At 40.9% G+C, this 15,353-nt stretch overlaps 4 protein-coding genes across 7 annotated transcripts; 3 read left to right on the forward strand and 1 right to left on the reverse strand.

The window, feature by feature from the left end:
- Positions 1–77: 77 nt before the first annotated feature.
- On the reverse strand, positions 78–1,888 carry cyb561d2 (cytochrome b561 family, member D2). The gene is made up of 3 exons (XM_088389896.1): positions 1,452–1,888; positions 1,328–1,365; positions 78–965 (listed from the first exon to the last, which is right to left on the reverse strand). Exons 1-3 carry the CDS (start codon positions 1,582–1,584, stop codon positions 462–464), a joined length of 675 nt encoding a protein of 224 aa, XP_088246022.1. The 5' UTR covers positions 1,585–1,888; the 3' UTR covers positions 78–461.
- A 627-nt stretch (positions 1,889–2,515) lies between these two features.
- rassf1 (Ras association domain family member 1) lies at positions 2,516–7,060 on the forward strand. 2 transcript variants are annotated; one of them, XM_088389689.1, is made up of 8 exons: positions 2,516–2,765; positions 3,685–4,127; positions 4,727–4,851; positions 5,464–5,578; positions 5,720–5,824; positions 6,077–6,359; positions 6,429–6,544; positions 6,614–7,060. In XM_088389689.1, the coding sequence occupies exons 2-8, from the start codon at positions 3,903–3,905 to the stop codon at positions 6,761–6,763; spliced, it is 1,119 nt and encodes a 372-aa protein (XP_088245815.1). In that variant the 5' UTR covers positions 2,516–2,765; positions 3,685–3,902; the 3' UTR covers positions 6,764–7,060. The 2 variants fall into 2 exon arrangements, with proteins under 2 accessions (XP_088245815.1, XP_088245816.1); XM_088389690.1 differs by lacking the exon at positions 5,464–5,578 and having other exon boundaries at positions 2,524–2,765.
- Positions 7,061–7,257: 197 nt separating this feature from the next.
- On the forward strand, positions 7,258–10,111 carry tusc2b (tumor suppressor 2, mitochondrial calcium regulator b). Its single transcript, XM_088388687.1, has 4 exons — positions 7,258–7,420; positions 8,024–8,252; positions 9,158–9,278; positions 9,354–10,111. The coding sequence occupies exons 2-4, from the start codon at positions 8,104–8,106 to the stop codon at positions 9,417–9,419; spliced, it is 336 nt and encodes a 111-aa protein (XP_088244813.1). The 5' UTR covers positions 7,258–7,420; positions 8,024–8,103; the 3' UTR covers positions 9,420–10,111.
- Positions 10,112–10,725: 614 nt separating this feature from the next.
- LOC148390817 (hyaluronidase-2-like) lies at positions 10,726–15,328 on the forward strand. 3 transcript variants are annotated; one of them, XM_088388685.1, is made up of 3 exons: positions 10,726–10,860; positions 12,314–13,266; positions 13,485–15,328. In XM_088388685.1, exons 2-3 carry the CDS (start codon positions 12,343–12,345, stop codon positions 13,959–13,961), a joined length of 1,401 nt encoding a protein of 466 aa, XP_088244811.1. In that variant the 5' UTR covers positions 10,726–10,860; positions 12,314–12,342; the 3' UTR covers positions 13,962–15,328. The 3 variants fall into 3 exon arrangements, with proteins under 3 accessions (XP_088244811.1, XP_088244809.1, XP_088244808.1); XM_088388683.1 differs by lacking the exon at positions 10,726–10,860 and adding an exon at positions 11,148–11,669; XM_088388682.1 differs by lacking the exon at positions 10,726–10,860 and adding an exon at positions 11,149–11,568.
- Positions 15,329–15,353: the final 25 nt, after the last annotated feature.

Genomic DNA, 15,353 nt, shown 5'->3' on the forward strand with positions numbered 1-15,353 from the left:
ACCCTATTGTGTAAACATTTGACAAAAAAAATGTCAATTCTTGCTCCGCAATACCATAATGAAGAACCACTCAAAAATTCAATTGAGGTCCTTGTGGAATAAAAATGTATTCAAGGAAATTGACAGAAATTTAAGATAGTGATGTGCAAAACATAACGCCGGCATTAAGTGTCAGTACACACATTTTTAATTTATACTGCAGCCTTCATTTGTCCCACGTGGTTTAACTCTTGCTGTACTTGAAAGTACATAAAAATGTACAAAAAAAACGCAATTCTTTAAGAAGTCAAGTACATCGTGAAACATTTTTAAAAAAATAAAATAAATTTGAAAGAAATTTTGTTCAAATGTAGGGAGTAAATCTATAGTCATCAGAAAAATAAATACCAAGTCAAGTACAGTTATTAGAAAAATCAACAAAGCACATCAACAAAGCTTTGTATTTGAACTCTGTTACTCAATTAGGACTGGAAACGTTTCTTGGCCACGTAAGCACTGGTGACTTGATTCATGATGACGAGGGCACAAAGAACGGGACAGAGTGCCGCCAGGTACCAAGCAGCATCACCGACCGATTTGGTGAACCACCCAGAAGTCAAGCCGAGGAGCAGGCTGACGCTGCCAAGCAGGTAGGTGACCAGTCCTGCTGTCGCGTGGTACCTCTTGATCTTAGCAAGTGACCAGCCTTTGACCAGAGAGTGGTAGATGAGGGGCAGGGCGGCCAGCGACTGGACTGCCGCCGCGCACACCGTGATCACGCCCAGTAGCCCGTGCCAGCTGGTGAAGTGAGGCTTGCCGTGCAGATGTTTGTTGTAAAAGATAGTTGCCAGGCCGAGCGCAGCGCACGTCACGCAGGCGCACTGAAGCATCCAGTGCACGCGACCTTTCACCTTGTGAGAAAACTTCTTCATGAGGGATCCATGGGGTGAGAAGAGGAGGACGGCTTCTGTCATGAAGAAGGAGAACTGGTGGAAAGGAAAACAATACTCAGCTCTGCATTTGTCAGGTACACCTGTTCAATCTAATAATGAGTCAAATGCAGAACTAGTTATGTATTTTATGAATGTTATTTTGCTTTGAATCATGTGTTTCTAATATTTTGCCCCTTTCATGGTGCATTCGAATACAGTTACCAGTAAGATGATGCAACGCAGTGCAATAATAATCATGTATGGTAATTACTACATCACCGATTTGTCCAAATTGAGTTGTTATCATCAAGCTCATGACATTCTTGTATTGAGGCGCACCAAATCATCATTGACCAATCACAGCAATGCAAATGTGCCACGTGTTTGAACCTTTATTTTGAAGCGATCCAACTTACTGCTAGTGTCATGAGGAAAGGATGCCAGGAAAACCAACCTGTAGAAAGTTACACCAACCGGTCAAGTATACGTATAATACATATAAAGAGGAACGTGTGTTAGTTTGGTAAATGACTCACTTACTTGTACCAGGTCGTGCCAGGACAGCGACAAAGACCGTGAGGATGATGACAAGAAAGTGTGTCAGCACTGCGGAAGCTACTCGGGCGAAAGCGAACAATCGAGGTTCCCCTTCTGCCTCTTTGGTTTGGGTCATGTTCGACAAAATAAAAATGTGACGGCAAAATATAAATTTGACGGCTTTTGGTAATCCTCACACGTCTCCGTGTCACCCAGAGCTTCTACAGAAAACGATACAGGAATCAAAGATACCTCCGGAAGACAAATACCACCATTAACAGTATCAAAAAAGGTTTTTCAATCAAATCTACACGACCAAACAACGGAAATATTACAGCAGCGGAATGGGTACTGTAAATGGACATAATTTAATTTGTTGTGTTGGAAGCTCCATGCCGACCGGTCTTAAACCTCATCGAATTACTTCCGGTTAGCGTTTCATAATAAAGTGCCTTTTTGTATTATTACTTCCGGTCAGTGCTTTCTATCTGTCCGTTTTTCTTTTTATCTATTTATTCAACCAGGTAAACTGACCAGTAGAGACAGTGCTTCTCAATTTATAATCTCCCTTTTTTTTTACTTCTACCAGTAAAGTCATGGCAGTGACTATTACCATGTTTAACAACATCCTGTTTCCTATGTGCGTATTTCAATGAATTAATATATTAATTTATTCAATTACCACATGATGAATGTGCTTCATTCAAAGAAATATAAGTAAAATTCAGCCCTGGTGCCTGTAGGCTACTGCACGTTGGATTGGATTGAATAAACCATTTCTCAGACAACAAACAACTCAATGGACTGTCACCGGTCAGCTGTCCTCTGGGTATATTTATTGTGCTCCAATTACTGTCAAATATGCTTGTGACAGTTTGCAATACATATATAAAAAGGCATAGCTGATAGTTATCTGATCTCCATATTGGAGCCTTGAGGGGATTTCTCTCTGTGTGATGTCCAAATGGGGCAGAATTAAATATTCAACAGATTTAAGATCTTTTCTTCCAAAATTAGAATTTTATGCATTTATATTTAGTAACGGGCTACACAATATTTACTGGTTGCGGCAGATGATACAAGTAGCAGCAGACAAGACGCTGTGTTGTCTACTGGGATTTCCGACAGAGGGGATTCTTCTCTATATTGGATGCTGGACAGCCATGCGGGATTACAAAGTAATCCCACACTCTCGCATTGTGCATGCGCAAAATGAGGTGAGTGAGTGTCGCAAGGGGACTCATCGACAAATTGCCTTCAATCTCTGCGTCTCCTCTCGCTTCAATTCTCCGGGGATGAATTGATCAACTCATCAAGGTAACGTGGTTTTATGTAATCCCGTTATAGAATGTTGTTTTTGTGTGTTTTACTGTCTTTATCTGTTTCAACCTAATCCGGTTGGTTAAACGACGATGGGCAGAATATTGTAAAGTTTCTCAATGTGTATTTAAGATTTTAAACTCTTATACTCTGCACACAAAAAGTGGTTTTGGACTACAATGTTCTTTTGTTGAATGGTTTAAATGCACCGCGCAGTGACCCACTTGGCACTAATAGATCCCGGGTTGTTCATATGCAACTCACCATGCAGCTCTACTGCAAAACTATGCCACAAGTTTCACATGCACAATGAGCAGATAGAATCCATTAAATCTGGGAATGTAGACGGTCGTTCAAATGCGATACATTGGTAGTTTTCCCAGAATTTCTTAACAGATTAAAAAACAACAACAACAGATTAAAAAAAAACATAATCGCATTACTTTTCAACAAATGGAGAATATAGCCAATGTCTATAATAATGTTTTTTCTTCCTAAAAATGAAATTAAGTATTAAAATGGGGTTGAATAGTGCTGCAAATTTTCTGACAGTGGGGTCTATTTTTTTGTTTGTGAAGTGATGATTATTTTTTTTGACCTGTTTTCCTGCTGGTGTTGTGTTCTTAACATACAACACGTGCTGTTTTTTCAATAAGTCACATGCAGCGAATAGTATCGAGACTCACGTTGGGATTGTGCTGGATTATCCTCATCATCATGTCCCACTTTTTGATGTTTTCGCATGAATCCTGATATCAGTTAACACAAGTTAATCTCTTGTTTTGCATATTCTTACATTCTAAATGACAAATATTTCAACTGCACCGTGCTGTCACCGAGGTAGAAGTGAAAGATTGCATTGAGGTTTCTGCATTTAAGTGTGATTTTAAGCAGTTGCTTTGTTTCATCTCCTCAGGGCTGCTGGTGACCTCTGCAGTACATAAAGCTGGCAAGGCGACCGAGCCAAACCTTGAACTTTTTCCACTTAAATAAACACATGAATGTGTCATGCTGAACGACATTCAGGGAGTCCTCAAATACGGCCACAGCAAGAGCTCGCTTGACATGTCCGTGATTGGGTCTCCAGCAGGATGTCTAAATGTGAGCTGATTGAGTTAAAGGACCTCAGTGTAAATGATCCCATCGAACTGGCGGCCGCTGAGCCGCGCGCCGCTTCGAGTCAGGTTGGGCACTTCCACATTGTCCGGCTGGTTGGGGACGCCGTCAGCATCGAGGCCCCGTCCAGAGAAGCCGGTGTGGGTCACGACTTCCGGCCCTTCGGTCACACTCATCTCACCTGGTGTGACTTATGTGGAGAATTCATCTGGGGTCTTTATAAGCAGGCGCTACGCTGCACGAGTGAGTACTCTGCAAATATTTTTTTTATTGCAATATCATGCAAGTAAAAAACACGTTAATGTATTATTCGTGGAGTCAAAGCCATTTTCAAAGTTTTTGGTCTTTTATAGTGGATTTTTTTGGACTGAAAAAAAATCACATCACACCAGCATATGAGGTTTGTGTGTCAATAGTTAGCAGTAGTACACTGGAGGCGCTGACCTATAAAGCAGAAAGCACTAAATCTGTATCAAACTGGGCAGGATGACAGCTCTGTTTGTCAGCCTGTGTTGAGTCATCATGTTCCTGCAAACGGGAGCCGTGTTGATGATGACGATGATGATGCATCATGAGAACATGCGTGAGGTGATTTGGAGCATTTCAAAATGAATTCAATGCATTTCTGTTACTAAATAAGATGAAACATAAGGATTCCACTGCCAAAGCTGTCTTATCACTCAAATGCAGGATGCTCCTTGTTACCATACTGTAGCCAAGGGATGTGTTCCATCCACTTGATCTGTCAGGAAAACAAAATCCACAAGCATTTTATCGACACCCAGCATGAGCCAAAAGGGGAAAATAATTTTGTCATATTAAAATATACATTCTCTTTGTAGATTGCAGCTACACTTGTCACCACAAATGCCGACCGCTCATCCAGCTCGACTGCAGCGCAGACGGATGTTTGCCAGCAGGGCAGGCGGATTTCTCAGTCGACTCCATCGAGACGGACACCAACGTGGTGAGGAGTCTGAAAAAAACTTTTTATTGTATTTTGTTCAAATCAGATGAATTGTATTAGATTTGTTTCTGTGATTGTTTTTTTCTGAGCAAATGCACATTCTAGTTATAAGAGGGTGTGCACACTTATGCAACCACAATATTATTTCTGTTTATTTTTAATTAGTGTCTCAAAAATATATAATTATGTTGAATACCCACATTAATAGTGGAAAAAGTTTATTTCGGTCTGTTTATTTTAGAAAAACAAATCGCATTCAACTAGGGGTGTGCAGACTTTTTATATCCACTCTATAAACACTACAGTGTTAAATTGACAATCTCAGTCAAATATTATTCTCTTTTTAAAAGCAAAATGGTTGATACATTCATTATATTTGATGATTAAATAGATTGTACATTTAGGTCACAACAAAATGAAGCGCTCGTTTCGAATTGATACATCCATTATCACTCAATCTCCTCCCACACAATGGGAAATAACGTGCTGTTTAACTGGCTATTTTACGGTGGGTTTTTACGGTCAGGGCGGAGCAAATGTAAATGTGGCGCACAAATAAGTGAGAAATAAAACGCTGAGCTCAGAGTAGTTTGTGTCATCGCGCTTTCGTAGGAGAAGTTGCACCTTGGAGATGAGTTTGGAAAGCAGGCAAGCGTTTAGTGACTCTCCAGCAGCGCTATATTTTACTGCCTGTGAATCTTTTTGTCACAGGGTCAAAAAGAAAAAGGTGAGCTTTGTGTTTATTTATTTATTTTTTTAAAACAAAAATCTCATCAGTTTTTTATTGGTAGACTTCTGCCAAACCTAAAAAAAAAATTCAAACATGTTTTCTGTTTTTACTAAAATGGAGCTGCTGGTTTCTTATTAGGATGAGCAGACGGACTGGCGCAAACAGGAGTTAAGTGTTGGTGAAGTTCATCAGAAGGTCAAGGAGTACAATGCTCAGATTAACAGCAATCTCTACATGATGGCGGTGAGACAATTTACTTCTTTTTCTCATGACATCCCTCGTTTTTGTTTTGTTTTTGCGATTCTTACATGGAGAACAAATGGTGGGTCACAATGAATTTATCCAACTGTTTTAGTACTTTCTGACTAGTATAGTTCCAAGGATGTCCACTTTTGTGTAATTTCTTTGTATCTCTGTTGCAACCTTCTGAGTGTACTCTGTGTCACCCTAAACTCAGCTGCCACTTCCCTTCTGCTCCATCTGTCCTCCTTTCAGAATAAAGATGGCTCCTACACTGGTTTTATTAAAGTCCACTTTCAGCTAATCCGTCCCATCACCCTGCCTCCTCCCGAGAGCCCAACAGAGGAGGAGCACCAGTACGGCCGGAGACTGACGCGACGGACATCGTTCTACCTCCCCAAAGACGCTGCAAAGCACTTGCACATAAGCTCCCAAACGAGGGTACGAGAAGTCATCGAGGCTTTGCTCAATAAGTTCACAGTGGTGGACAACCCGGCTAAGTTTGCCCTGTTTGAGCGCTCCGATAGGCAAAACCAAGGTAAGCTATTCGAATCGAAACAAACGCTGCTTGACGATAACTTGACAATTGTTGTGGTTTGTTCGATAGTGTCCATGCGGAAACTGAGCGACGATGAACATCCCCTCCGGCTGCGCTTGTGTGCAGGACCAAGTGAAAAAGTCTTAAGTCTGGTCCTCAAAGAGAACGAGACCGGCGAAGTGAACGTAAGGTCATACGATAAACCGATACGTTGTTATTTTTATTTATTTTATTTATTGTGTTCTCCTTCACAGTGGGATGCATTCACTTTTCCTGAGCTGTGCAACTTCCTGCGTATTCTACAGCGTGAGGAAGAGGAACATGTCCGGCAGATAGTGAGACGATATGCTCGTACCAGGGACATGATGAAGCAGGCCATGGCGAAGATTACTGCTCCTGCTTGATGTTTGGGTCGAGGATAGCGGGCATTTAGAAACGAAGGGTAATTTATCAGACTTGGAAATGTTTTAATAAAGTTTACTAAAAGGGCAGAGACATTTTTTTTGTGACACACGCCATTGTGAATAGTTTAATTGCATTACTTTTTTTTCAGTGAATAATGCTGCTTTGTTTAGATTATTTATATTTTATCTCATTGTAGTTGTGTTTTGATTCTGGACAACACTCCTCACAACTTGGCACTTTAGAGAACCTGTGGAAATGTGTGCTTGTGTGTCTAATAAACCAATTATGATAACTAATCTGTTTGTTTGATTCTTGATAGTGAGTTTGTTTGATAATAGACGTGTTAAGATTAGATGTTCTTTTGCCATATATGTAAAACATAAACGTCATCATCATAATCAATACGCTCAAGTGGCTGGCCAGCACTGTTAACAGTACATTGAGCAGTTCGACTCTTGTCCTACAGAGGGCGCTACGATTTGCTGATGCGCCTTCACCAGTTCAGACTCAGAGCGAATAAGAACGTTCGATGGGTTTTCACGCTAGCAACTACTCTTGCTAGGTCCCGCAAAATACACTCAAATTAAGTGCGCTGTTAGATCGAGTTTGTTAGGAAAAACATCATTTTTTTCGGAAACTATCAAGAGCCACGCTCGGTATGTTGTCGAGAAAGCTGAATTCCACTGCTGTCATCTATTCTAAAACGTAGCTTTTGACAGCGTCATTCTGCCTAATGTGCCAGTCTGACCTGAGCTAAATGTCATACGGTATAACTAGTTGTGTGGTCGTGTCAGTAAGTACGAACGTGTGGTAGAATTATGTTATCAATAGTCTTGGTATTTATAATAGTATTTCTAGTCATGCCGAGATAACCAGTTTATCTTATGGCTAATGTTTTTGTGATTTTCGGGTCACACCCACGTGGTTTATTTATTCTAGGGTCTTTTTTTTTAATACATATAAATGCAAGAGGACTTTATTTTTGGCGTCCAATGGATGCCCGTTTTAGTTATGATAGTGCCTTAGTAGCTAAGGGCCCTGCCATAGACAGTAATTGAGAATTTCAAATTAAAGACTCCAAGCAAACACTCAAATACTCGACATCAATCAGGATTTTGTATTTTAACATATTATTATGGTTAGCATTCCTTTGTTCTCTATAATGTCCCATCTATGAATGATAAAATAGCAATTTCGGGATCAGATGTATGCAGCTGAGTTGTCAAGTCAATGATCAAAACCTCTCTTGGATTTGTTAGTTTCCCAGGTATCACATCCAGAAGTGTCATATTCAACTGATAAGAGCGACGCCCAAGTAAATTATGTGCTGCAGTTGAAGATGGGTGGCAGCGGCTCCAAAGCCAAAGGATTTTGGCCTTTCTCTGGTTCAGGCAGTGGTGATGACCAAGCCAAAGATGCAAATGAACAGTCACTGGCAAGAACACGAAGTTTCCCAAGCGCAACTCCATTTGTGTTTACCAGGCGAAGGTAAGGCACTCCTGGGCACCATTGTTTTTCTATCACTTGTATTCAGCAAATGCACCAGTGAACCTGGATGGGATTATTTTTAAAACTAACTCAAGATGCTGGATTTAAATGATTGTAGCCTACTTATGTTGGCTGAACACGGACCACGGAAAGCGAAAGAGAAAGTTACAATAAGAAATAAGCATGTTAAAGCTCAAAGTTATGAGACCATCTAGGAGCAGCTTGATGTTCTTGTCTGACTGCATTCACAATTACCCACATGAACACATAGATGAGGATAATGGTAGCGGGCGCGGCACCGCTGCTGCCCACTGCTCCCTTCGGGGATGAGTTAAATGCAGAGCCAAATTTCACCGCACCCAGTTGTGACAATCATTGGGACTTTAACTTTTTTGATGAGAAATGATGCTTGAAATTAGTTTCACAAACCGGTTGTAGTATTTTTTTAAGTCCTCCAGATGGCAGTCTTTGTTTAGCATAAGTTCACATGCCATTTCTTAAACCCCTTTATTTAATCCAACAGTGTCATCTAGAGAAGTCTAAAAATACAAATGGTTCATAACACAAATTTGAAGCTTCATTTTCTCTAAAAAGCAAATTAACTAGTTAGTTAATGACGTCTTAAAGCATTCTCGGAGTTTGTGGGTCCCACTCCCACTTTACATGGCTTTATATTTTTAATAATAGTAAGAAAAGCTTCGGACCCCCAGCTACCCTGATCATGTGCTCATGAGGATTATCTTGCTTGCTCAGGCTGTCCAGGGGTTGAACAAGGAAAGCTGCTTTGCGTCCACCTGCACCCCACACGAATGATAAACACACCTAAAGCCTTTGAATCTTCTCAATTTAGTGCTCCTGTGAACCTCACGAAAGGTTTGCTCTTGCTTCTCTCTCGCTCGCTGCAGCTCTCTGTTCTTGGACGAAGATGGTGACCTGGCCCACGAGTTCTATGAAGAGACTATAGTGACCAAAAATGGGCGTAAAAAAGCCAAGCTGAAGAGGATTCACAAAAACTTGACACCTCAGGTGAGAAGGTTGAAATTAGCATAAGTAGTTTGCTCTACGTAAAGATTACACACACTCACTGTTTGTCTCTTGCAGGGAATGATAAAGCTGGACTTCCCGTGCATCCATGTAGATTTCCCTGTCGTCCTTTGTGAAGTCTGAAGATGTCCAAGACAAACACGCTGTGTCAGCGCCGTCCCGTGGTTTCCCCCCACTCCCTGCAACCAGGAGACCAGAAATTTTCCGCTAACACACTACACATCTCTTGATGTATTTAAAGTGCGTCTGTGGTCAAGATGATGTCATGTGGGCCGAGCCTCTGCATGTGATCTGTTGCTAGCGACGCTTTATAGATCACCTATGGGAGAGATGGTGGCAAGTTAAAACTCGGTTTACATGGTTTGTGTGTGTATGCATGTACGCTAAGTGTGTTGTTGCAGACATGGGATAGGTTGGACTTCTGAATTGATTGCTGCAGATTATTTTCAGGTATGGAACTCTTTAAGGGGATCATTACAGAGTCCTCCTCTCACGTGGTATTACCTACAGAAGTAAAGTAGTTGCACACTTAAGCATTGTTCATTTTTTCTTTTTCATTTCAACTTTGCAATGCATGGGGAAAGGATCAGATGATTGCTTGTAATAACAGAGAGAGTTGACAATCAGTTGCCCTCCAATTAAATTGAAACGCTTCAATGATTTTGGCGTGATGTCACATAGGAGTTACAACAGGAGTAGAGACGTCCGCCTCGAGACCCGATCTGTGCTTTGCTGCTTCTGCATACGATATTTCACTTTTAATTTATTATAACATTTTTTTTCATTTTAAATACACATTAAAATGCCTCATTGTGTTTTGGCCTTTCTTCTTACACAAAAATTGTTTAATGCAGTTTTCAGGACATTCAGTTCAAATGGAGCATATCGAAAGAAATTTTGTAATTTATCAGAGCAAAAATTCCCATGCAACTTGTCCGTGTCTAAATTGAGCTATTTGACCGTAACCCGAAGTAAACAACATTAAATTGAACTGTAACAAAATCTAATGTTTTGACCTGATCCACCTCCAAAGGAAATTGTAAAGTCAAGCAATTTTCTTGAGGGCAGGGTTGAGTGATGCTTTAGGAGGAAGAGATCTGTGAAGGTCATTAATGTTTGCCTGGGAAAATGCCTTCTGCAAATCCCCTCAATATTGTTGTCTTTAAAGGATAAAGAGATGAATAGATCAGTGTTGAAATCAAACCCCATTTAATTGCATTTTCAAAACGATTCAGAATTATTTGTGACTTTTTATCTCGTGGTTATGTTCTGCATAAGTACAATTACTGAATTGTGATTATGTTTGTAATACTTTAATGATCATCCAGTCATCCAGTGACAATTATATAATTAAAACTGGAAATTGTACGCTATAAATGTTGAAGTTCATAGTCTGCAGACTCAAGTCAATCAGAGGAGGAGTCTAATGGATATGTAAAGAGCCAAAGGGCAATTCTACTCACTCATTTCATCTCTTCGGTGGAGTCGCTTACATTTAATACATTTGAAGAAAACCCTCAAAGAACCCCTAAATTGCCATTATCCTGATTTTTAAGACTCAGAGGTAAGATGTACCTTCAAGATATGTTTTTATATAATCATTTTTTTTTTTATTTATGCAAAAGTATTTCTGTTTTATCAATCAAAAGGCATACAGTTTTATGACATGCCTTCAAAAATGTGCATTAATCTTAAACCACACATTGATTTATGTGCTGTTTAATATACGTACATAATTTGCTATATAACCTTTAATTTCTGACAGAAAATCATGTTTAAACGAAATAACAAAATTCGCTAGTAGGAACCATTCAACATCTGCTAGTTTGCGTCCGTCACCGGAGGCTGTTTCTGGTTACTCAATTGACACCGGCGATTGGGGAACCAACGATTGACTTTATCGTAAGGGGGTAAACTCTTCTCATGGCGGTATGACTAATTGACAAAATATTGATTTATCTGAGTCGAAAATTACATTTTAGCGGAAAGTATTTTTCAATTACCCAAAGTAACGATTTATAGACCAAAATTGAGATGAAATTATAGTTTTATCAATTTGATTCTACTTGTTACACCCCTACAAGTTTGGAGATCGAAAATTTCGTCTGTTCATGAACAATGTAGTTCCCGTCAGCTTTCCTGCTGCGGTCTCTTTCTGAGGATCCAAAGTTTGACTCTCCACCCCCTCCCTTTATTATGATCAGCATGCACTGAAGAATTATGACGGTCATATTTCTCATGGCAAGCCCTTGGAAAAGTCATTTATCCATCGGTGAGTAGAAGGAACTTGAACAGATCTGACGGGAAAAGAGGACGTCCGCGTTGAGCTAACTCAGCACATTTGGAAGATCGCGCTCGGAACTAAATCCCGTGGTCAGTCCATTTAAAACTAAAGCTATCAAAATAAATATTTATTGTAAAGATAAGGATAGTGAAAGATATTCAGATGTTAAATCACAGCTTGTTTCCAAAATGCAAATGATGCGTTCATGTACTACTGATGACTAACGTTTAGTACTTTCGTAAAATTACGGTATCTTCTATTAATTTATACAAGATAATTTTATCTTCATATTGGATTTAATTGATTTTACGGCTTCATAATCGTATGAAATACTCTGTCAACGCAGCACTTATTAAAAATCAGGAAAGCAACTACCCCGGTATTGGGAAATAGGAACCAACCCCGACCATATTTAGCTAAAATCTGCGAATACTTGATCCCTTAAATGTGATTAAAACTGTCTTTATAAATAATTTAAAGTAAACCATACATATACCACAGAGGCTCAAAGCCTTTCAAGCACTTACAAACTATAGATAGATTTACCACAATTGTAATTTAAAATTAAAATATGTTTACTTGAAATGCAAATGGGTGAGATTTTTCTTCAATTTAAAAAAAAAAAAGAAAAAAAAAAGTGAGTCGCTGAATTTGTCAAATGGCAAAAAATGGGTCCGCTGTGGAATTAGCTCTTTACAAAAGGAATATTTGTTCTATATGTTCATTTTGGCAGAGTCACAGGAGAAAAGGTGAGGGTTGGCCATGGAGGCTCTCTGGCTGAATTGCGTGATCCTGACCGCGACAGCAACATGGACGGGTGTATGCGGAACACACGCTAAGCAAACAAGATGGCCTTTATATTCCCAGACACCAGTTCTCCAGGTTTGGAATGCTGCCACTCAGGACTGTTTCCCGAGGCACGATGTCACTTTACCCTTGGACCAGTTTGACATTGTGGCCTCGCCCAACGAGGGCTTTGTCCGACAAAACCTGACCATATTCTACAAGGAGCGCCTAGGCCTTTACCCTTATTACGATCATGATGGCACTGCGGTTAACAATGGCCTTCCGCAGCTTGCCAGCCTGGTTGAACACTATGAAAAGATGCCAGAAGGTGTGCTGAAATACATCCGGGAACCAGAGGCCAAAGGTTTGGCTGTTATCGACTGGGAAGAGTGGCGCCCGCTGTGGATCAGGAATTGGGAATCTAAAGACATCTATCGACGTAAATCGCAGGAAATGGTTCTGAAGAAGAACCCAACATGGAGCCAGGCGCAAGCTGCAAAAGTGGCCTGGCAGGAGTTTGAGCTGTCGGCTCGTAAATTCATGCTTGAGACGCTGAAACATGCAAAGAATTTGAGGCCCAATCAAGTGTGGGGCTTCTACTTGTTCCCGGATTGCTACAACCATGACTACAGGAATGGTCTGGAGGGCTACACGGGTCGCTGCCCCGACTTGGAGATGGCCCGTAACGACAAGCTCAACTGGCTGTGGATGGAGTGCACGGCGCTCTTCCCTTCCATATACATGGGGGCCGTGCTGCGCTCCACACGTTATGGGCGCCTTTTTGTGCGCAACAGGGTGAAGGAGGCCATGCGCCTGGCATCTGTTGGGGACGGATTGGCACGTCCGGTTTTCGTCTACACCCGCCCCACGTACATCAATCAGATGGATCTCCTCACTGAGGTCAGTTGGAGTCTTGTTACATCACAGTCACAAGTGCTAAAGGGTGCGGCGCCATAAAATCTTTGTTACCTTGTCCATAAGTGTTTATGTAAGTGAGCGAGTAGATTTTGCCCAACCTGGAGGGCATTTGAGGTTCCGGTGTTTTTAGTCCTGCCAGGTTTGAGGTTCGTAGCTGTCAAGCGCCCAATGTATGACCTGCGTGTGGCTGCATTTGACAGACAGATCTGGTGTCCACCATCGGTGAGAGCGTTGCACTGGGAGCGGCGGGAGTCATCTTCTGGGGAGACTCGTCCTACTCGAGCAAGAGCGGCTGCTTGACCCTTAAAGATTATCTCAACGGAGCATTGGGCCGCTACCTGCTCAATGTGTCCACGGCGGCCGAAGAGTGCAGTCGCACACGCTGCAACCTGCACGGCCGCTGCCTGCGCAGTCAGCCCGACGACGACACGTACTTGCACCTCAGCCCGTCCACGCACAGCATCACTCGGCAGAACGGCCGCCTGAAGGTGAGCGGAAAGCCCAGTCAGGCCGAGCTGGCTCTTTTCCGTCAACACTTCCAGTGCCAGTGCTACACTGGTTACCAGGGGGAAGCCTGTGCTCTGAGAGCCAAAGGGCAGAATAAAGCCCCCTCTGTTCTAGGAATATGGCCGCTTTGCATTTTACTCCCGCTTGGACTCCTCATTCTGTTACAGTGAGGAAAAAGAAGCAACTTCAAATGATTCTAGTTGGGTTGTTTGACATGAACTCACTCCAAGTTCCTGAACAATACAAATACTGCTGAATCACTCGCCGATGACTTATCTTGTACATTAGCCAGATTTCCCAAATGTGGTCTTATTTTTCTTTTCCCCTCCCGAGCATCTTTCTAACAAAATAATGCGAGTGTGAGTCAGGCTTCACGAGAAGCTCTCCAAATGCTTGACCACATTCTACAGCCAAATGCTCATAACGTTGTTTGAAATTCATACATTTCTCTCAGGCCGCATGCACCATGCTGTCCTTGACCTCCAGATGGTGATACATACTCTCTGTCTCGACCGCAGTGTCTTTTTTTTTCTACAGTACATTTCAATTTGTTGCTTAATCACTTTGACTTTGTCTAAAACAATTTACTATGCTAGAAGGTGCCGAATTATTACAAATCATACTATGCAGCATAGAATATTTTCAACATTTCAGAGAACACATCTGCATTATCATTTTGTCCTTTATAGTAACATGACACTCCCTCCCATTCCGCAGCCCCCACCCCGCAATCTTTTCGCCTCAAACTTATTTTCCTGCTAGTCAACATGAGTGATAGTTCTCAAAAAAAAAAAATCTTTATTTCTACCTTTGTTTGGTGGGAAGAAAACAAATGCTTGACCATGACATGGCTGTATGTGCTTTTTATTAATAATATAAAATAATGTGGCTGGGCCTGAGCTGTTATATTTGAGAAGTGTGATGTTGCAGTCGAGTTTCTTTGTTTACAGATGCCATTCGCGTTTTTAATGCAGTGTTCATCTCAGCCTTGTATCGGTTTACAGTGTCTTGTACCAGTCCAAATGCCTTTCAGTTTTTCATATGAAAGTTGTACGAGTAAAGGAAAAGTAAAGGTTATGAAGCTTTTCAATGATGAATATATATCTATATATAGATAGATAGATATAGATAGGTTCTGGATTTATGTCGTGATGTCAATGGGCAAAGAGTCTTTAGTCACCTAAATGCGTTAGGAGCGAAAGGAATATCTCAAATGCTATTATGGAACAAAATGTTTACAATGATTTCTGGAAACATTATGGAATTCTGCACTTTAACCCATTTTCTGTTGAACAAGAGGCTGCTGCGTAAAGTTTGTACAGGGACGACAAACAGTGCATTGTGTATGGTCTTTTCATTTAGTATTTACATTGTTTTGGGGGAGTGTTTGCAAGTTGTGTTTTCCTCACATACATTGATGTCATAGTTAGAAACCAAACCAGAAAAAAACAAACAGGCTTGATTACATGTTTTTAATTCAGTATTTAATGTTCTCATTTGATTTTTTTTTTTTACATTAAAACGCATCTGAATGTGACTTGTGCAGTATTCCTTTCTTAACT

This window comes from Syngnathus floridae, chromosome 11 (genome assembly GCF_059516105.1).
Source record: "Syngnathus floridae isolate MCC-2025c chromosome 11, RoL_Sflo_1.0, whole genome shotgun sequence".
Classification (NCBI taxonomy): domain Eukaryota; kingdom Metazoa; phylum Chordata; class Actinopteri; order Syngnathiformes; family Syngnathidae; genus Syngnathus; species Syngnathus floridae.